General features: G+C 40.1%; 1 protein-coding gene across 1 annotated transcript; it reads right to left on the reverse strand.

The window, feature by feature from the left end:
• Window positions 1-3,298: 3,298 nt before the first annotated feature.
• Window positions 3,299-20,337, reverse strand: LOC119657448 (endoplasmic reticulum metallopeptidase 1-like). Its single transcript, XM_038064359.1, has 15 exons — window positions 20,070-20,337; window positions 19,964-20,012; window positions 13,285-13,607; window positions 13,054-13,225; window positions 12,815-12,991; window positions 5,986-6,068; window positions 5,802-5,922; window positions 5,590-5,744; window positions 5,379-5,526; window positions 5,093-5,319; window positions 4,800-4,980; window positions 4,395-4,741; window positions 4,126-4,334; window positions 3,788-4,073; window positions 3,299-3,719 (listed from the first exon to the last, which is right to left on the reverse strand). The coding sequence occupies exons 1-15, from the start codon at window positions 20,094-20,096 to the stop codon at window positions 3,552-3,554; spliced, it is 2,673 nt and encodes an 890-aa protein (XP_037920287.1). The 5' UTR covers window positions 20,097-20,337; the 3' UTR covers window positions 3,299-3,551.
• Window positions 20,338-21,781: the final 1,444 nt, after the last annotated feature.

The raw sequence follows: 21,781 nt of genomic DNA on the forward strand, positions 1-21,781 counted from the left end.
TGTTACGGTCTTGAATGACGTGCTCTAACACACTTCAAGGCCCTGATGCAATTGGATTGTTGCAAGGTTTGAATAATGAATGTAAATTGAAAAATTAGTTGCTTACTCGTGATTACGACCAATCAATTGTTAGTAGATCATTGCAATTAACAACTGAATCAATGATTAGTCGACTAGCTGACTAAAAAATTAGTTAATTACTGCAAAGCACTACTAGGAGGACCATCATAGAGGATTGTATCGCCCATAATACTATCAAATTTGGGTCAATGCCTCTTTAACAAATAGAGGGCAATTGAATTTTTAACTATGTACACGCGGAACTGTCGTCCACTCAAGGTTCTTCACATGAGGAAACACAAACACTTTCATACCTGAAACGTTCTGCTTCCGGTTTCCCGACTTGTTTACTTTTGGTAATATTTGAGGCAATAAATCCTAAATATAAAATGAACGAAACGGACACAGGATGCGAATATCGCAAAATATCCTGGTGCGATGAAAAGTTAAAAAAGAGTTCAAGAAGGGCTGTGTTGGAAGTGTTGTAGAATCGTAAACTCCCTTTTTTTAAAGAAGATTATAGGAGGCTGAAAATATCAGTAGGGTCGAAAGGTCACCGGAAGGACACGGGTCGATCGATTTTTGGAATTCGTTGACACTGGGACAGAATACAAACATTGGTGGTCTACAGCGGTCTTTAAGCGGCGGGTACCCGTCAGTACAATACGATTTATCCAGTTGCAGTGCGTAGCACCAATCATGGAATGATCCGAGCACGCAGGTCCTATGCTGGTAGCAGAGGATTGGTTCAGCATGGGTTGATAGGTCAGGAAACACTATTCGTTTCAAATGCAACAAGCTAGAGTAATTTTGATCATTTTGGTCCCCACTCTAGAAAGTATGGGCACACGGCGGAACATTGTAGATTCATCTGGGGCCACCCCAGTAAGGAGGACAATTAATTTTCCCCAAGCACATCGGGGACAATACAAGCTTTATTGTGATTGGTATGTGGCGTAGAATCATGACTCGTCCAATTGCCTTTGTTAGTATCTAGCGGAATTGGGGCTGAGAAAAAAGGAGCAATCGACGCCCTTGATTTTCGACGACGAATCTGGACGGGAAGGCATTAGCGTTATGTGTGAAGTGCTGAAATAGGTGGCGATCGCTATCTAACAGCACAAGAATTGAAAAGGTGCGATATCGTCAGTACGGTGGAGTATGCCGATCCATTCACTACCATGTGAACTGCAAAATTTGCCAAAGCGCGCTCAAGCTTATGCAGATGACGTGGTGGCCCTAGCTATTGACCAGGATCTCGGAACGATGTGTAGAAATATATAAGGCGCCGTTGATTTTATTGGCAGTTGGTGCTCCTTGCATAGCCTTTCAGTAAATGGAAATAGGAGCATAATGGCATTATTTAGAAAAGGGAGGAAACTTGATGGATTTTGCCTCCCGGAGATGAGGGTTACAATCCTTCAACTCTCCGAAAAGGTGAAAATTGGGAGTCATTCTTGATTAAAAGCTTGTTTGGAACAAACATGCATAGGTAAAGTTGAAACTCTCACAGCTTATAGACTGTACACACGAACCGCTGACTTGACATGGGGACTCAGGCGTCATGTGGTAATGTGGATATTCGTTGTTGATGCTCGTAAATGGATCAGCAAAAAAGTTTTCACTGTAAACTAGCCGCACCGCAAAGAACTATGTGCCTAACTATTACTAGTGCCATGAGCACAACATTCGGCGAAACTCTAAATGCATTACTCAATTTGCAGCCCTTGCATTTGTTCATTCAGAGCACTGCAATAAAAACATCTTATAGACTAATTCTATAAGATTTATGGGGAAACAATGGATATGCGGGATACAGAGCAAGGGAAAAGTTATTGGGACAACTGAATCCAGTTTTCCCAAAGCCTTTTGATGCTCGGATCGTCCACATCCCTCCCCCTACATCTATTTGCCGAACGATACGAAGTTATCCTCAAACGTGGAGAAAACTGGTACGACCCAGAAGAATGGGTGGTGGAATAAACTGAAGTCTTCTACATTGGCTCATAAACTGAAGAGGGTTCGAGAGCAGGAATGTCTCTTTCGAATAAAAACGAGAAGTCTGCTTTTTTTGGGACAGTATTAAATTTTGGATGCCTTAGCAAAGAAAGAGTTATTTTCCCCCCATGCCCAGACTGGAACCAGTAATTGGACCTTCAGCAGCATTGGCTAACGCTGCTATTAGAAACTGGCAACAAGCTTCTAATAATGGTAGGTGGTAGAACCTTAATACTTCTAGACACACCAAACGTTTCCTGTCCGAGCGAAACAAACACACTATAAAGTTTTTATTGTCAGGACATATGGTTCGAATAGGGATTCTCCAAGATGATACGGGTCCATCCTTTATGTAAGTCCTCCGCCTATAGACGCATTGGACATCAGATTTTTGGTGCTGATGTGCTCCAGTTGCAATGGGCAGCATCACATTCACTAGTGGGAATCCTGGGATACATAAACAAATCTGGGATATTCCGTTAGACGAAGGAAGCAGGTCTAACGGACCACCTTTGCCTCTCCCTCACCTAAGAAATACTACTCAATACTAAACCCCGATCATTCGTATGGTCAAAGAACCTACGGTACAAATTGTCGGGACTACAGAATAAGAATTTATTTACATTTACTTATTAAAGCTATTAAGCTAGGCTTTTTTTGGCAGTGTGGCAGCGTGTCACAACGATAACGGAAACGAGACTGAATTGTAGGAAGCAAGGGAAATTCAACAACAGATTAATAAAATCCCCCTTATCAGGATCCCATTGTATATATATTATATAAGGATCAGTAGTGTACTTGCTTCATTACCAAAAAACATCTTTAAAGACTTTGAGCATGTTTTTCCGGCACTGTATATCCCATTCAATCAAAAGATGATCTTGGGCAATAGTTTCTAACCGTAAAAACCATGACGGGACTCAACCTGTTAAACTTTCTGGGCAAATGATTCATATTTCAGGTATTTCCCGGAGATAAATAATTATCAGAAAGTAGCCTGTTGGTCGCATCTCGATTAATTTCACATATTCAAACTACACCGTCTGAGACTTCAATTTTGGCTCGCACTTTCGCAGTGTAGCGTCCTTCCTTTCCTCTTATCAACCGTTTTAGCACAACTCATGCAGGTAACGATACTTGAAGAGCAAGCAAAACGTCTTCTTAACTAGATTAAATGAAACTTTGCTAATAACAAGAGCACTAAAATGCAAATTCTTCTGATACCAAAGACATTTTTCCATTATATTCAAACTTTTTTTATTATTTAGAAAAAACAAACAGATAGTTCATAACATTATATAGTAAAATTGGTAATCAGTCGAGAAATCTTATTGCTAAGGTTTATATGTATTGTTCAATTACAACGTAAGTACGTTCTATTTAACTTGTAATCTAATTTCGAAGCTAAAAGGAAATGCTTTAAAAGTATTCGAAGGTTTTATTTGTCGCCAAAAGCAATTACATTGCAGATTTCCCCTTGGGTTACAATACGTCTAATATACCCAGGATTTATAGGACGCTACAGAAGGGACGACAAATGCCCATGTTGGTACCTTAGCAAGAAGATTGGCAAAAGTTGGCGTATGTTCTTTATGATACTCCCAGTGAAATGTAACCAGAGCGATGTCAACAAGCGGTCCATTAAAGTCATCTTCATTTGTCTGAAGAAATACAAATAAAATTTAAACTATCAATCGTTAATATTTAAAAATAAACATCTGCGCCTTACCTTGAAATTCAATGTTATGTTCATGGTTGGTGCTTCCAGACCATGAGTTATCATAACGAAATAAGCTTTTTGGTTCAGATACACATTAGGCTCGGGTACTGACTCCATAATATTCCAATTTGCAAGGGTCATACCCGGCTTTGGACGAATCTGCAGAGACATCAAGTAGCTACCAGTGAGTTCGAAGGACAGTTGGATTTCAGTAGGACTTAGTTTTCTCCGATTTTTGAGTACTAACAAACCGGTCTCTCTTACCAACGGTTGTGGACTAGGCACCCAGAAACCGCTACCAAAACTCAGGTTATTCATTTTCCACTAAATCTTTTACATTAACTTACTCTGTGTGCAACTGACGGCAGGAATAAAAGGGTAGTCCGCAAAACACTTGAGTTTGGCACAGATTATTCTTCATCTGTGGAATCGGCTCATCCGGAGCGATAAGACTTTCGATTGTCTTCTTTGCATTGCGATCTAATTCTCTCATCCAAAATCCGGCGTCAGTATACTGGATCGTACCATTCAAATCATGAACTGTTCTCATTGTGTGCTGAAAAATTAAAAGCATGATCCCGTTTTCAAGATACAATTCTAATATTCTGAAATTTACGGTAATAAAGTGCCTTTGGACAGCCGGAAAACCGTTTGAGTTATCCCTATAAGGGAAACCATACTTTGTAAATGCAACAAAGTAATATCGTGATATCACATAAATTGCGAGCAAAGAGAGTAAAAAGTGCCGAGATCTTTTCAATAGAATAACTAACGGTGTTAGGTAACTGGTGATGAAGAAGGTAAGTGAGCAACTAATTATAGCGATGAGTAAGTCAGGATTCTTAGCACCACCCGATCGACCTGCGATCGGAATAAACATATCGACTACCACATGATAGAAGTGTGTTGCCCACAGTACCACTAATACTTGACCACCTAGATGGACGTAGAGCCACTTCCGAACTGAAAATATATTATCCTTATAAATGTAAGCTTTCATAATTATGATGTTTCATATTACTGGTGTTCTGTAGCCCCATAAATCCGATCAGCGAATTTGTGATTAAAGTTATAAGTTGTGGAACAACTATAACGTAACCAATTTTGTACTCAGCCATTGTAATAGCTGCAGCCAGCAGGCCCCAAAATAAACTAGTGCCAGTCAGGCGAGCCTGTGTTTTCAACGCGATACTCATCGGAGCCTGCAATTGAGATTTTTGGAATATTAATATGAGAAATTCGCTCCTCTTAAGTCAAGAATCTTGTCAGATTCGCATTGACATTATGCATGCTTCTGTAAAACAAAGAAATTACCTTTTTATTGCGATTGAATAACAAATGAACACTACATTGAACTGCCAACGTTGCAACACAGTACACAGTTATAACTAATATTGGATAAGAATACCACGACATCGGCCGTCCAGCTCTATCTACATCATATGCAATAGCGTAACATGCAGCATTCGCTCCCACAAAACATATCACATTGACAAGAAAACCCAAAATAATTTCATAGCGAAGATACTTTCGATTGATTCCTAAAAAAATTATGCTTTCCACAGCTATTTCTCGCCACTAAAAGTATAAAAATTCCTACCTTGTGTAGCTCTTGATAGAAATATGTAAGGAAGAACAATCGACAGTGATACGACCACATAGTTAAATATTTTTGCGAAGTGGACTGAATAGTGAACGAAAACAAAACCTAAAATGTCGAAAAACACCTCCGATCCTTCCGCATGTTTCTGCGAATATAAATAATATGGACAATCAACTCGCTGGAAGATACTAGAATATGTTTTGCTTACTTCGGTGTTGCTTAATTCCTCTGAATTTGCAATTAACTTAGTTAGAGCTAGAATGTTATCACCCGTGTGTTGCAGAACTGATTTTGGGATGAATTTAATATGGTCGTACTTTGTGTGGTATCGATAGCCATTTATTACATGAGCGAGATCGACTCCTGAGGAAATATTTGTGAAAGTCAATTCTTCTTTGTTTTTTTTTTCTTTTGAATTACCTGGAATTTTGCCAAAGTCTCTGAATATTCTGAAATCTGTATCTGATGGGATGAGACCAGACTGAAATACTTCTTCTGCGGCCACTTGAGCATTGGGGTGGGAAGCTGCCTGCCCATACATCTTAAAAATAAAGAAATCAGTTTAATTTTCTAACATTTCAATGTGGAAACGGAGCTATGTTACTTTGATTAGCCACGGGTGCTTAGGCCCTGTTTGAAAAAGTATTTCTTTTCCGGCGGAGCCCACGGATTCGAGGTTGATGAATGCTATATATGAGAAATACGATTAATAATCCGATAAGCAATGAATTGAGTTTAAATATAACATTGAATTGAATCAATGAACAGAACATTAAATTGAATCGATTTAGGTTGATCCCGCCTTTGCTCACGCCCACTTTCAATTTCTGTCCCTCGAGGAGCATTCAAGCCAACTGGTTTTAGAGTCTCTAAAATGCCTATAAAATGATACGAGATGGCGCTAATACTAAAAAAATACTCGGAGATGAAGTGATCATGAGCCAAATTGTTAAAAAGCTTCCCACATCTATTATCGTCTACCTAACGCACATATTTACTAGCATATAAAGACTCGAAACATTCCCCACAAAAATAATTCCGAAGGAGGATGTATGTGATCATTGCTAATTCGATGTGTCTGCCTTGAATCAACAAAGGCTATTTGCTAGGTCACGATTATTTTATTTCATAGTGAACTATAAAATGTTAAGAAAGTATCAAAAGCATTGGAGGTTTTAAATTGGATATAAGTTTACCAATTTTAGTGAGCTGTTGACAATCTATGTGAAATCCTCAGTCGTCAATTGTAAATGAAGAATTAAATGCAAGTCAATTAAATCAACGCGGTCAAAGGGTAGGAAGGGGGATTGCAACCCACGCTTGCTGGGAGGTAGGGAGATCTAAAGTCAGTACTCTTCTATACATAATTATTCACAAGGTTGGGTCTAGGACGGAGTCTTGTGGGACTTCGCATCTCGTTGATATAATTTCGGCCCATCTTCTGATTTGAAACACAAAAGTCTATCTATTAAGAAACATATCGGGTTCTCTTGGAAATAAGTATTAGTTTCTGCTTTTTCCATAGTGTGGGAAATCGACAAACATATTAGCCACTATTGTGACTGTTGCCTTAAGCACTTTGTTGGGCCAGCCACTTTATTTTCGGCTATTTTTTTCGCGGCTTGTAATAACTCCTCTTCACTTACCTTTGGAAATTGGGTTTGGTCTATCTCGACGGTGGGAAGATTGGCGGTACATTTATTTTATAGAAAAAGATGCCTTACTATTTCATGTAGAAATTTTAGATAAGTATCCGATCGGTTTCTTTTTCACTGAATGAATTGCATTGTTTCAAAAATGATGACCTGGTGGTAACTGTGTGTGTGTGTAGTCTTCACAGACGTACTAATTGAAATCCTTGGAAAATATCGCTAAAAAATGTGAAATCTATCAGCGACCCGATTTCTCTGCTTCGGAAAGTGTTGACGCATTCAGTGTTCGCGAGTAAAAGATTCAGGCGAGAAAGAATTTCGAGTATTACATGTCTTCTTGCGTTCCTTTTTCGGCTGCCCAATTCTTCACCCCATGCATTGAAAACGCCAGCTAGAATTTTTGGAATTATGGTCATTTGCATGCTTATCACACTTGATTTACTTGAAAACGGCTGGGCAGGGTTTCAATTACAGTTTCCTGGAGAGGAGCCGCTACACCATATATTATACGAGTAGTGGCCAACCAGTAAAGCATGTGCTCGGAATAGGTTTGACTCTGAAATCTGTCGCTATCGGCCTTGAAAACATAAGCGAACGGCTGCACACTCTGCGTTTGTGAGGTAAATTTCGAAATATAAGCCTCATCAATCGAGGATACCTTCTACGAGACAGTAGAACGTTTAGGATATGGAGGATCCTAAGTACACATCCACTTAACGTTGGACCGGGCCAAATGGTCCACGGATCCCTAGTTTGGGGCATAGCACCAAAGCTTTCAAAAACCAAAACTAACGGTTTCGTCCAGGACAGAGGCAACTCTTCAGACGCTGCCTCAGCTCTGCCCTGGGAGCAGCGTGACCAACTGGCGGTTTAGTTCAATATAATTCGCAACCTTGTGGTGTTTTTGTGATGATAGCGTTTTTCCACCTGTAGTCACTTCCGATCACGCTGCTCCCACAGCAGAGGTGAGGCAACGTCTGAAGAGTTGTCTCTGCCCTGGATGAAACCGTTAGTCCTTTTTTGGTTAGTAGAACGAACCCTCGAAGCCTGCTCCAGGTAAGATATGTAGAGATGGAGCCCGTATTCAGGCGAGGCGTCGGCTCCCATAACTTACGTAAAACTACCAGCAACGGATTCCGGATTATCCGATTAGCAATGTCGCACGAAATGGTTATTGCAAGTACCTAGTTTGCTTCTAAAGCGGTCCACAAACATATATTGGCTTCTCAAGTTGGGACCACTTTCAACCAAATTGACCACATGCTAATCGAACGCCACAACCTTGGCGACGGATGATCACCTGAATCACTATCTCAATGGCATGGTGCCTTGAGTTCGAATAATAACACCACCTCGAACTCCCTCTGACAATCAGGTGAAAGTGAACAATTAAGCCATTCACAACAAAGCCCTCCGTAAAAGCTATAAGGGAGAAGTGGATGCCGCAACAACCGCAGTTAACAAACATCCTGAAGAATCGGCAAATGATCTTTACAATTAATTGAAGGATACTATCACTGCTACGGCCACAAACATACTTGGCTCCTGTCCGAAGAGCAGTAATGACTGGCTCGATAATGAATGTGAGCTAGCAACGGAACAAAAGAATGTTGCATACCGGGGAATGCTGCAAGGTTTTGTGTATTTCTTATATAAAAACATTTGTCCCATTAGTGCCTAGCACGCAATGTATATGCATATATTATATCAGAATATCCACTTTCGCTAGCTGCTGACATTCAAAGTCCTAGAATTTGCACTGAAGCGACAAATTTGACCTGTTATAACTTTGTTAGTAACTTTCCCCATTGGTGTTAATCGATATAACCGTATATTTGGTGTTAATCTATATAACCGTTTCTGAGAAAAATGCGTGTGACAGACAGACAGAGTCGGTAAATAAAAAAAATTGCATAATTTTTCACTAACCGGAAATTGTTACTTATAAAATCGTTAGTACTTGTTATAGGTAATTTTCCCAGTTCACTTCCATTATTTCCGTTGTAATCCCTACACTTCGGGCGTCTTTTCGCTTTTCTTTTTTGCCACCTTCCCAAAAGTTTCCTCTTCAGCGGTCAAAATACTGTTCCTCGTCGAGACCAAGCCATAACCGAATAGATGAAACAAAGGGACCCATTAATTTTTTAAGTTCCACACTCCAGGAAACCTCGAGTAAACGATTGGGAATAGCCTGTCCCTCTGCTTGTTCGATTATCAATCCCGATACTGGCAAGTACAGCGTGCAAGCGCAGTGGACCCATAGAATGTTTGGGAAGTTCACGATCAATTTTATCATTTTCTGTCTTTCTAATTAGCTTCGGTTAATGGTTTTTTGACAATCGCACCAGTCGTTACAAGTGGCGCTAGGTTCGGTGGCAGAGATTGTTTGGTTCCAAACAAGTAAATATGTGAAAGATACCAACTTCATGTTGATGTTTTGGATAGAGAGAGAACACTTCCTCAACTTTGTTCCCAGTTAGGCTGCATATGGAATTGAATTTGCTTTTCAAATTTTAGGTTACAGACCTTTTCCCCTGAATCGAGTAATCCATTCCTTGTAACATAAAATTTCCTACTCTTTCCTGTACCAATATCCCTCAAGAGCTTGGCGTTTCTTATGTTTACCATGCGACTTGCGGTTCCGTAAGTGGTTGCTTTCCAGAACTCTCTGGATCTACGATCAAAGGTATTCCCATCCGGAACTTCAATATTCTGTCTTCGTCGGTAGGATGAAGCGTGAGAGAGACGAAGCTTCGATGGAAAACGGAAGCAGCTGACCTCAGCTGTGTTATTCCGTTTTCAATGTTTCATCGTCACTATGTTCACGTATTCTAAACGACGAAGATTGAGTTCCCGCGATTTTCCTTTTTGTTTTGATTTGACTAACTTGTACTCTGCGACGAAGAGCAACTTGGTTGATGTTGCTCCGTTTAATAAAGCACGGTGTACGGGCGTGTCTTAGCTTACGAGAGTGGAAAAATATTGGGGCATTTTCTTTTCCTATTAACTTCGCATTGGCTTTTTTACGTTACATTCGTCGTTTGTATTTCAGGCTTGATGCGGCCCCACGCACCGAGTCGAAGACTCGCGAAAACCTTGTGAACGATACGTGAAGGACTAAAGGGTCAAAAGAACCCCCGCATTTCCGAGGCTGGCTAGTAAAGAGGCGTGCAAGTGCGTGCCGACGGGACATCCCAGGTAGTTTGTGGCATTTACTGGCGGGAATAGAAAATTTAAAGTTTTTTTTTAAAAAATATTACAAAAAATTCCCCACATTTCGACTGTTGATCTTTTTTCAATTTCATGCTTTTGTAAATGATACCACAAAATATTATAAGCTATCAATCAATTAAACGGCGCATCGTACTTTTCTACGCTCCGTTTCGAGATCTCGGCCTACCGCAACACGCCCGCGTCATTCGCTTAAGCTTGGGTGTGGATTGGTAGTTCTTCCGGTTCATACAGAACTGAGTCGGTCAGCATACTCCACAGAAATGATACGACGTAGTTGTACACTAGGACGACGGTTGACGGTTCTTGCAACCCCTTCAAAACGCAAGTGTTGCAAGGGGAACTGGAATACTGCGAAAGTGGTTGTTACCCATGAAAAGGTGAGAGCTGCCATACTGTCCTTTGAACATTTCAAAGCACCTGGCATGGATGGCATCTATCCGGCAATGCTAAAGGAGGGTATGGAGCATTTAGAGCGACCTCTAAGAAATATTTTTCGAGGATGTCTTGCTCTGGGCTACGTGCCTTCTTCTTGGCAACAGGTTAAGGTAGTTTTCATACCGAAACCTGGGAAAGATGACTATTCTAATCCAAAGAACTTCAGACAGATCAGCTTGACTTCATTCTTGCTGAAAGGTTTGGAGAGACTGGTGGAGCGTCACATTCGTGGAAACGCACTTAGGTCACACCCACTTAGTGAAAACCAACGTGGAAAGTCCTGTGAGTCTGCTCTTCATTCTTTGGTCACAAAGATAGAGGATGCAACTTTGAATGGTGAGTACACGATGGGGGTGTTCGTGGACATTGAAGTTCCTTTAATTAAGTGGATCCATGCTATGCTAACGCAAAGATTGTTGTGCGCTGAGGTAGGGGTTGATCGCTACCTGACTACAGAAGCAACGAAGGGCTGCCCCCAAGGAGGTGTGCTTTCGCCGCTTCTGTGGAGTATGCTGATCGATTCACTGCTATGCGAACTGCAAAATTTGCCAATACACGCTCAAGCTTATGCTGATGACGTGGCTGTACTGGCTGTTGATCGGGATCTTGGAACGGTGTGTAGGAATATACAGCGTGCCGTTGATTTGATAGACAGCTGGTGCCTTAGACATAGTTTGTCAGTTAATAAAAATAAAACCACAATGGTTTTATTCACAAAAAGGAGAAAACTGGATGGACTTTGTCTCCCTGAGATGAGGGGTACTACCCTTCAACTCTCCGAAGAAGTGAAATATCTGGGGGTCACTCTAGATAAAAAACTTCTTTGGAACAAACATGTAGAGGTAAAGATGAAATGAGCTCTCACAGCTTATGGGCTGTGCAGACGGACCTTTGCCTCGACATGGGGACTCAGGCCTCAGGTCAATCTCCCCTATGCCGGGACCGGAGCCAGCGATTGGGGTATCAGTAGCATTGGCTAAATCTGTTTTCAAAAACTGGGAACAAGTTTCCCATAATGACAGGTGGCAGAGCCTAAATGCTGCTCGACACACTAAACCTTTCCTGCCAGAACCGAACATACGTACCGCAAAGTTTATCCTGTCGAAAAGCAGGAGGACTTGCAGGTGTATTGTGGGCATTCTGTCAGGCCATAATTCACTAGTTGGGCATATGTGCAGAATAGGAATTACCGAAGATGATACGTGTCCCTCCTGTAATGAGGAAGCGGAATCCACGGAGCATTTCCTATGTGAATGCCCCGCCTATGGACGCATCAGGCATCAGATCTTTGGTGCCGATGTCCTCCAATTGCGACGGATAGCATCACATCCACTAACGGAAATCCTGCGATACGTTAACGAATCCGGACTATTCCGTTAGACGGGGGAGGCGAGTACAATGGGCCAACACGGCCTGAGTGCTTAGAAGCTGTAGCTTCTCCCCCACCATACACACACACTAGGAGGCAATGTGGTCAGTACTATGCTCGTCTAAGATTATTACCTTGATTTGATTCAGGTTATTTATTCGTAGCAGGGTCGACTCGGATTCGACATCCAGTCATGATACCGTTCCTTTGCTAGCGGAGAAATTTGAATCGCCATCTTTCATTGGGACAGCTTAGGATTCTAACCACTTGGCAAGCAATCCACATAACTAAAGTATCGTCAATAAGGGGTTCTTTGGCGCACAGTCAAGGCGCCTTCAATGTCCAGGAACATCACATCATGTACTCGCCTTTTTGAGTTGCACACAATATTTTGGAAACCAGTCTGCTAAGTCATTTTTCAGTACTTCCTATAAGCAATCGACAAGGTCAGACATGAAGCCCTTATATTCAAAGTGAAACAATTTTTTCCCACAAATGCTTTTACTTTAAAGATCAAATCAAGGCAGTTGTGCTCGGTTCTCCGATATATCCAGTAGGTTTGCTAACCAATGGTAGCCTATTTTCATTATCTTTGTTTACAATACAAGGGTACTAAGCATACAGTGATCTGAAAAGTGTTAAGCAATGGCTGGCACGATAAAGAATTAAAGTTAATGAGTTAAATTTATTTTCACGCTGAGCAAGTGCTAAATTACGAAAATTTAATTTTTGTCACTTCTTACCTCTGATTTCTTTAGCCCATTTATGTTGTGTTATGAATCCATGCGAAGCTTGCAGGGGCGTCTCCTCAGCACCGTTGAATAGAAATATAATAGAATGTTTGTTAACAACATTTCTTCGAGAGAGGACTCGTAAAATTTCTAACATTACGCAGCAGCTGGCTCCGTCATCACTCGATCCTTTTCAGATGGTGAAAAACAAAAATGTGTAATTAATTCAATCTCCTAATTGCTACTTTTACCTGGACTTCCGGCCACCGAATCGAAATGACAATTCAGCATTAAGGAGTGATTACCATTTCCATGAAAATCACTTGATTGTCCATGCAGTTTAACGACAACATTTTGTACATTTCGATAGACATTTGTCATACCGTGCGGTTTGAAAGCTGCCCAGTAAGCTCCGCTGACGACCTATTTTTTGTTCTTGTTAGTTTTATTTCTGTAAAAGAGTTATTTGCTTTGCTATCTACCTGAACATCCATCTCAATTTTTTGCGTAGGATGTGCCATTTGTTGTATGTACGAAATTTCTCGTTTAAGGAAATCGACAGCCAGTACTTCATTGTTGTAAGATCCAGTGGGTTTTGCCCCGAAGTTTGTAAGAATCTCTAGATCTTTCCATGCACGTTCTGCTATGAATCGAGTAGGCTTGTTAAGAAGATCATTATTGCCTAAGGCTTTTGGTAAATTATCACGATAGTTGTAGCGTGTGTAACATCCAATTAGGAAGACGAAGAGAAGTAAAACAATAGTCCAGTATTCTGCTATGTTATGAACATTTTCTTTTGTATAATCTGAAAAGAAAAATTAATTCTCAAATATTTTGCGAAGCGAATTATGAAACATCACAACTTTCTAAGAGTGACAATTCGTGATGTTGGTGAATTTGAAACGAGTTCCTAATAAATTCGTCTTAATTCACTAATACTGAAAATTATAAGGATTTAAAAATTTAAGAGCGACATAGTTTATGAATTATAATAAATCCGCTTCTTCGAGAGACCCATTTGATAACTTGTTTATTGGTAGGTTATTATAAAGCAAGATAGAGTCATTCCTTATTTTGCAATTTATTGTATCGCAACTAAGTTTTTTTAAAAATAATTTTATTAATTTTTTATTATATTCTGGTCCGACCAGGTTCAATAACAATCTTAGTTTCAAACGGGGAGCTGCAAGGATATATTCATCACCCGTTACCCGCAATTGGATCATGTGTCTGAACAGAATGTTATCAATCAATACCGAGTGACATTAGAAGATATTAAGTTGCCCTATCAGCTAGGTAACCAATTTTTTAGGAATTTTCACTTAACCTCGACGTGATATCATTGGACTGATTAAAGAAGCATCTATGAACCCAATACCCAAGAGAAGCTCAGTAACTGGCGTTATCGAGACTTTCACCGCAGTCTACGCCGTATTCAGAGAATAAGCCGACATTCTCCCACACGGTAGACCAAAAATTCAAAATTAACAATAACTTTTGCAACCAACATTATTATTACCATTGATAGAATCCTGGTCCGTCGTTTGTGTTTCGATATCGATTCGTCCTGTAAACGAAACTTGAAAATTCATCACAATATTCGCAAAAATGAATCGCTCCGTTTATCTCTGTTTCTATGAAGATCTGCTTTTAAAAGTATTAATGAAGATATCTAATTTGATAAAGCATACAACTCTTTGCTTCACAAGAGAGGAATGTCTTTAGTCAAAGAGATTAGAATAAGAACTGGATTAATAATACCGGAAGGAAAAAGTTTGTAGTGTCCGCGGCTTTATGGCATGTAGAACATTTCGTTCGCCTTGTCCGATCATAAGCTGACGAGTGACTGAATATGCTAATATGCAGCATTTCTCCTTTTTCTTACGTTTTTGCACCCCTTTCCAATACACTCTTTGCAACTTTCTAGTTTTAAGTGATCAATTTTATTTTGTTTACAAAGCTCTACCATCTTTTACCTTCTCCCAAAATTCTAAAACCCATTTCCACTTAAATAATTCAAATTTTTTTAAAACAATTTCCTATATTGCAAAATAATCGTTGCCTTTTGCTTTTATATAGGATTCTTCATGCTGGTTATTATTATATGTAACCCTAACATTTGTTTCTGATTAAGGCGAAATTAGCACTAAAAATACTCAATTTAGTACCTTTTGGACTTCATCAGCCCCTCAGTATTGTTCTCATTCTTCAGTACTTTTTTAGTTGAAAAGGTACCTTTCAGTACTTTTCAACAAATTTAGTTGAAAAGGTACCTTTCAGTACTTTTCAACAAATTTAGTTGAAAAGGTACCTTTCAGTACTTTTCAACAAATTCGTGAAATACATCAAAAATTGGTAAACTTGCAAAAACAAAGTAGCGGTTCCGGTGAATGCAGTCCACATTAGAAAACATATAAATTAAACCATTAATTCGGCCATAAAGTGGAACAACCTCCTGTGGAAACTGGCAGTTCGAAAACGACTTTCAAAGATCCACGATATATGAAAGGGAAGTATACTTTAAGTGCTCTCCTTTAATTTATTACAAAACGGGATCTTAGACATAGAAAAGTCATTTGTCTTCCTCCTCGGCACGAGAATAGTTATTGTATAACGTCCCAAGTCGACTCTATATGTCTCTCTAATCGGTAAACCTTAACCTTAGCATTTGCTCGAACTCCAGGTTGATAAACAGCACATCTCAAAAATGATTTCCGGAAAGCGTTGCAGGAACTTGGAAACGAAATTTCCGTCGATATGATTCAATACTCTTGTTGTTTTACAGCCGTAATTGCATATATAGCATTTAAATTGAAATGAAAGTACGAATTTCGTTGGTTTCCAATTAGAATCCGTTCATTTTGCTTGTTGTGACAATACTTTTGTTGCACTCGATTATGTTTATTTTCTTTGTTTTCCTTGTATGATCTGCACTACGGTGGAATAAAAGTTTTGGTCTTTTCGTTGTATCGGTTCATAGGTGTTTAGATTTGCGTCCTTTAACCTCTTCTCCCCTAGAACAATTTTTTGCAGTGTACCAATAACATTGGTAGTAACATTACACGATATACATGGGCATGGCACAAAGTACAGCAACAGAGGTTAATTTTTTTTTTGCTTGAATCCGAGTATGCTCATATAAAAGTACCATTTAGTATCTTTTTATCACAGTTTTTAGTACCATATTTTTCCGCTCCCGGAAGCAGTGGGTGAGATGCAAGCAAATGGCAATGGCCTTGCTGTTGTAATGTCTCTTCGAAGCATACAAATTGCGAAACATTCTGGGGGATTTGTACTATTGTCACCGTCGAAGCCAAATTTGAAGTTCAAGATCGGGGCAAACCAAAGCCACATTAGTGGGACCTGGACAGGCTGAGGAAGGTGGAACGGTGTTTAGCCGAACTGAGACGAGTTTTGTGAAGAGCCGTTGCGAGCATAGCAACGCATTAGGAAGTGTCGAAAGACCATGATGTGATATATGTTGTATGAATTATTTACGCAAAATTACTCTATTTAATCGAAGTCAGTTTTCCGAAAAGTTGTGCGTTCAGATACTTTACTCGCTTCGAACCTGAGTAGAAAAACTTTAAGAAAACGGAAATCAGAACTCCGCCAAATGCGGAGGATGAAGCGAAGAGGAGAATATCGATTCTATGAAGATTTTGCGCGGGTTGCCAGGAGTTTTCATTTGATACTATTGGCCTTAATTCTCGGGAAGATCGTCATCATCATCATCATCAACGGCGCAACAACCGGTATCCGGTCTAGGCCTGCCTTAATAAGGAACTCCAGACATTCCGGTTTTGCACCGAGGTCCACCAATTCGATATCCCCGATATCGGAGGAAATAAAAGGGTATATTTTTTAAACATATTTATCCGAGAATATTCAAAGAAGCAAATTGTGGCAAACCATCATTTAAAGGGTTATGGGACTGCTGAATCTATTGGGCAGAAGAGCTATTTGAACGAGTTTGAAAAACCACTGCTAGTGAAGATCTCTTGGCGTAGAGAGGGTGTTTGCGGGAACGACCCGAAACTATGGAGTACATTAGAACATTCTGGAAGATAAAGTAGGACTGAGCACACGCAAGGTTTGACGAAAGCCAGCATATGTGCTTAAACGCCTGTCCAAAAGTCACTTTTGATCGAAAAAATGTACAAAGGGCTTTTGGTAATGGGCGGAAAAGTATGCAAATTGCACGTCACTCGACTTCAGAAGGATAATATTCTCAGACAAATCCCAATTCAATTTGTTTGGATCCAATGTAATGGCGGGCATGTGGTGTAGATCAGGCGAACGTTTTTTGAAGAATTGAGTTAGAAGAAACATTCGGCAGAGAAGCAACAGAATGATTTGAGAATGTTTTACCTATCTTGGTGATGGAGAATTGCCGGAAATGCTTATAAAAACATTCTGGAGGACCATCTAATTCCATAAATAAAAGTGCTCTAATTGCAATTCTGCACCGTGCCATCGATGCAATTTAATTTTTCGTTCATAATTTATCAATCAATCAAAAACAATAGTAATGAAATCTATTTATTAGAAGTCAGCATTTATATACTAAATGGGGTTGTAAACAGCCCTGATATGAACCCTATTGAGAACCTTTTTTCTCGAGTTGTAATAATCTTAGCCAATGCCAGATTTTAAATAATAGTAACATGACGTGTCAAGCATTTAGGCTCGGACGATCCGTATTGTCAACTAAGAGCACGTGAGGCTTGTCTAACATTATATGGCGACAGTTAGAACTTGCCGGTCCCAATGCACGCTGTAACCTGAAATATCAAGTACTGGCTGCGGCTCTTATCGGTAAACCGGACCGGTTCCCAAGCCAAGCTTGTATGCAAGATTTTGATGAATCACCTTACATACAGCATTATGCCTGTTGGTGTATTGCACTGGTGTCCTTACAGTGCAGCCAGAAATGAGATGGTCCAACATCTCTAACGACGAACCACATATTCTGTACTGGCCGTTGCCTACCCGCGTTTTTTATTAGCTCGGGTGGCAACCACGCCGTCCTCAATGACACGCATAAATCCTTCCATCTCAACAAAGGGCTCTCCAGCACCCAGCCGTCTTTTCGAGAAATACAATCGACTAATTGGCTGCCAAAGGCAATTCATGTGTTTACTGTGTATTAACTTCGACTTCCACTCACGATCCGCGATTGGTCTGACTTCACTGCATTCAAAGGATTGAAAGACCTATCCTTCAAGATAAGTGGAGTCAGCCCACAAACAAACAGCCGCATACAACACACTCGCCTGCTCTTCACTGATGATGTGTGCTGTTGTGATCCAATGCCAACCACGTGCCTGCCTCCGATGTCACAAGGTGGGTTCATCTGCTTCATGCTAAATTTGGATGATGCATTCGGAGTTTGGAGATAGTAGTTTGGAGGATACGGACTACTATGTACGTTTTCCAGATCAGTTTTCGTCGACGGTAATATTCTCAATGCATAACCCAGTGAAGGGATAGGAATATGTGCAGTGCGATTATTTTATTCCGCCTCGAAATATGCGATTTCAGCCCCAGCTTCACACGTTGCAGGAATTCGAACAGGAGAGCATCCTTCAGATCACCAACTCGAGTATGGGTTCCTTGCAGAATTCTCGGTTAAAGCTCAGATGTGGAGGTCACCAATGCAATACTCAGCCTGCGGATGGTTTGGATTCGACACTTATCTAATCCGAATTCCATCCGAATATCACGGCAAACATGTCTACTAATCGTAACTGAATTCTGAGATGGTTATCAGTACCAGCATACAACTTGATGTCATCTAAGCACACCAGGAATGTCAGGTTGAACTTGGCACTAGGTCATATTTGATTACAAAATCTTGGCCCCTAGCATCAATCAGAAGCCATGAAAAGAGGTTCAGTGCGGTACAGATGTAGGACATCAATTAGTCAGGTGTGCGGGACGCTGTCAAAATCCTTGGGGTAATTGATAAAGGAACTAACGAGGTTTCTTTGTCCTCTAGTTGCCCTTTCGTACAACTGCCGAGCGGATAATGAGTTGCTCCTTGCAACCCTTGATTATTTTTTATTATTTTATTATTAAGTTAAACTTATTTTGACAATATCATAGTCGCTTACATTTAACTTCCTATAATTTCGTCGCGGGTTCCAAATGTGAATTGAAAAAATTAATATTATATCCAATATGCCTGGGTTTACTTAGTCATCTTTCGCTCTCAGAATTCAAATACATCGAAACGCAAGAAAATATTACTCAATTCAAAGCCAATGCTTCTTCATAATTGATTTTAACGCAATTATGATTATCTTTTATTAGAAGCGATATAATGCAAATACACGGGACTTTTATTTTGCTAAGTATTTCCATTGTTAGTTGTTTTGCCTCTTTTCCGGTTTTGCGCGTAAAATTTCTTCTTCCTCGGCGAACCACATATATTTTTAATTTCTCTTATTAATTGTTCTATTGCTGTTGAGGAATGAACCCATGATTTGACCAAGTAGCATCGCCAACTTTTAATCACTGTCCCCCATATATTGATGTGATACGTTGGATCACATTTGTGTGGAAGCAGATGCTTACCATTTGTCACATCAGACGCAATTCGATTGAGGGAGCATTTGATAAATTTTCAATGTCTTTTTCGGAGATGCTCGATAAATCGAATTAAGGTCAGTGTTGTCACATTTCGCTTTGGTTTTTGAATTTCCGTCTTTTCGTTCGTCTTTCTCTTCCATTCTGCTTAATACACTACTACATTTGTCGCGAAAACTTCAGCTCCAATACTTATTGTAGTTCGACGTGGTTTTTGATGACTTTGCTATTTAAAAACTGACAATCTAGACAGGTACGCGGGTGGGAACTTATTTCCCAACTAACAGGGGTTTTAAGGAATTTTAACTAGGAAAGCATGATGCAGGTAAAGGTAGTACCCGTTATATGCACAACAAGGTGCAGGCTTCAGGCAGACACATATATTGTACATTGGAGTAGGATTCAAATTCACTTTCATAAGAGGCTAATGGAAACTGCCTCCTCGTAGCGATTCAACCAGTGCAGCAAATGCATGCATCTTGCACAGACGATGTACTGTTAGCAACTTTTTCCCTAACCTAACTGAGCAATGATAACGGCAATAAACTGTAATTATTCAATGCTACTTACTTATATCGAAAATCGACGTCTCCGACGTTTTGCGCTTGCCCTTTCGGCTCTGGAATGTAAGAATGTTGTCGACATTGGTACAAGAATCTTTTAATTGATCTTTTACCGTGAGTGGTCCGTCGAAGGAAAACATCTCCTAAATATTCTGTCAGAACAAATCGATAAATCCGTCGCAGCAACAACACCCGATTTAATAAGAAATATCACACAAACAACTAAACCATTCCACGAGAGCGCTTCTTATCTGCCTTATCGAGTTCCAATTGAGATCAGACGATTCGAATTCGACACTTAGAAATAAAATCAGACTTTTGTTAGCCGGTATTCTCGCGTAATACACATCACTCTGCAAAACACTGGACCATTTGACACTTGCATTTATCAAGGTCACATATCAGCACCAGGGGCATTGCCACTCAGAAAGGTGCTGGAATCGGATTAGGTCGTTTCGCCGTGGAACCGAATGTTTAGTAAAGATTAAATCCAATGAGCCTTTACGAGGTAAAGAGGTAATCTCGTCGACTCGCGACTGATTATATTTTGTTGCGTTCAGGGATTTTGGTGGCGGGTTCAGAGGGGAGTCATAGGGACTTTTGACCTGAGAATACAGCTAGGATTAATGAGAGTTTATGAGCTTTGCAAATTTATTATTGCAATGTACACCAAAATATTTGTGTTGTATTTAATATTCCATGTGGATGAGTTGAGTCAAGGCCAAGATTTGAGTCTTGCGTTTTAATAGGGTTTTCCTCTGTAACGTTTGATATTTTAATCTGTTTTGGAATTTTTGTTTATATGTTATTATTGGGATCTTCAAATATGATATAACATCTTTAATTAACGAATTTGATAATCGTTTTTTTTTGCGGTTAAATTGGGTACATCTAAAACAAGGTGGGTTCCTGGTGGGGAGCGTACCTCTATTAGTAGTAATGGCGAACCAAAAATCAAATCGTTGTGAAGTAAAACTTGATTTGAAAATCCAGAATAAAAATAAGTAATTATTAACGAAAATCATCATCATCAACGGCGCAACAACCGGTATCCCGTCTAGGCCAGCCTTAATAAGGAACTCCAGACATCCCGGTTATGCGCCGAGGTCCACCAATTCGATATCCTTAAAAGCTGTCTGGCGTCCTGACCTACGCCATCGCTCCATCTTAAGCAGGGTCTGCCTCGTCTTCTTTTTCTACCGTAGATATTGCCCTTGTAGACTTTCCGGATGGGATCATCCTCATCCATACGGATTAAGTGACCCGCCCACCGTAACCTATTGAGTCGGATTTTATCCACAACCGGACGGTTATGGTATCGCTCATAGATTTCGTCATTATGTAGGCTACGGAATCGTCCATCCTCATGTAGGGGGCCAAAAAGTCTTCGGAGGATTCTTCTCTCTCGGCCAATAGTTCGCAATTCTTCTTGCTAAGAACCCACGTTTCCGAGGAATATTTTGCATCTAGACTCCGAAATACTTCTCGTTACGATATCTGTCAAATAAACTTTAAGTTGATCCTAATTTCACAGTAGTATAATTTTTAAGATGACGCAGGATACTGGACAGTTTATTGGAAATCCCGCTATTATTAACAAAATTATAAACCGTTTCTTTAAATTACAATAAATTTAATTTAGAAACAATGCACTACACTTTGTTATTTAGGTGTTAACGCCGCCGCGGTTGGGAACAGAAGAGACCGACTTATTTCCATGCGGTCCTTACTGTCCCAACCAACGGCATTTTTCCGCCGCTAATTCTCCACTCCCCTGGTGCGTTCAGAAAATGAGTGAGTGGAGAGTTCCGCGCCATCTACCCGT

Source organism: Hermetia illucens, chromosome 5 (assembly GCF_905115235.1).
Source record: "Hermetia illucens chromosome 5, iHerIll2.2.curated.20191125, whole genome shotgun sequence".
In the NCBI taxonomy this organism is placed as follows: domain Eukaryota; kingdom Metazoa; phylum Arthropoda; class Insecta; order Diptera; family Stratiomyidae; genus Hermetia; species Hermetia illucens.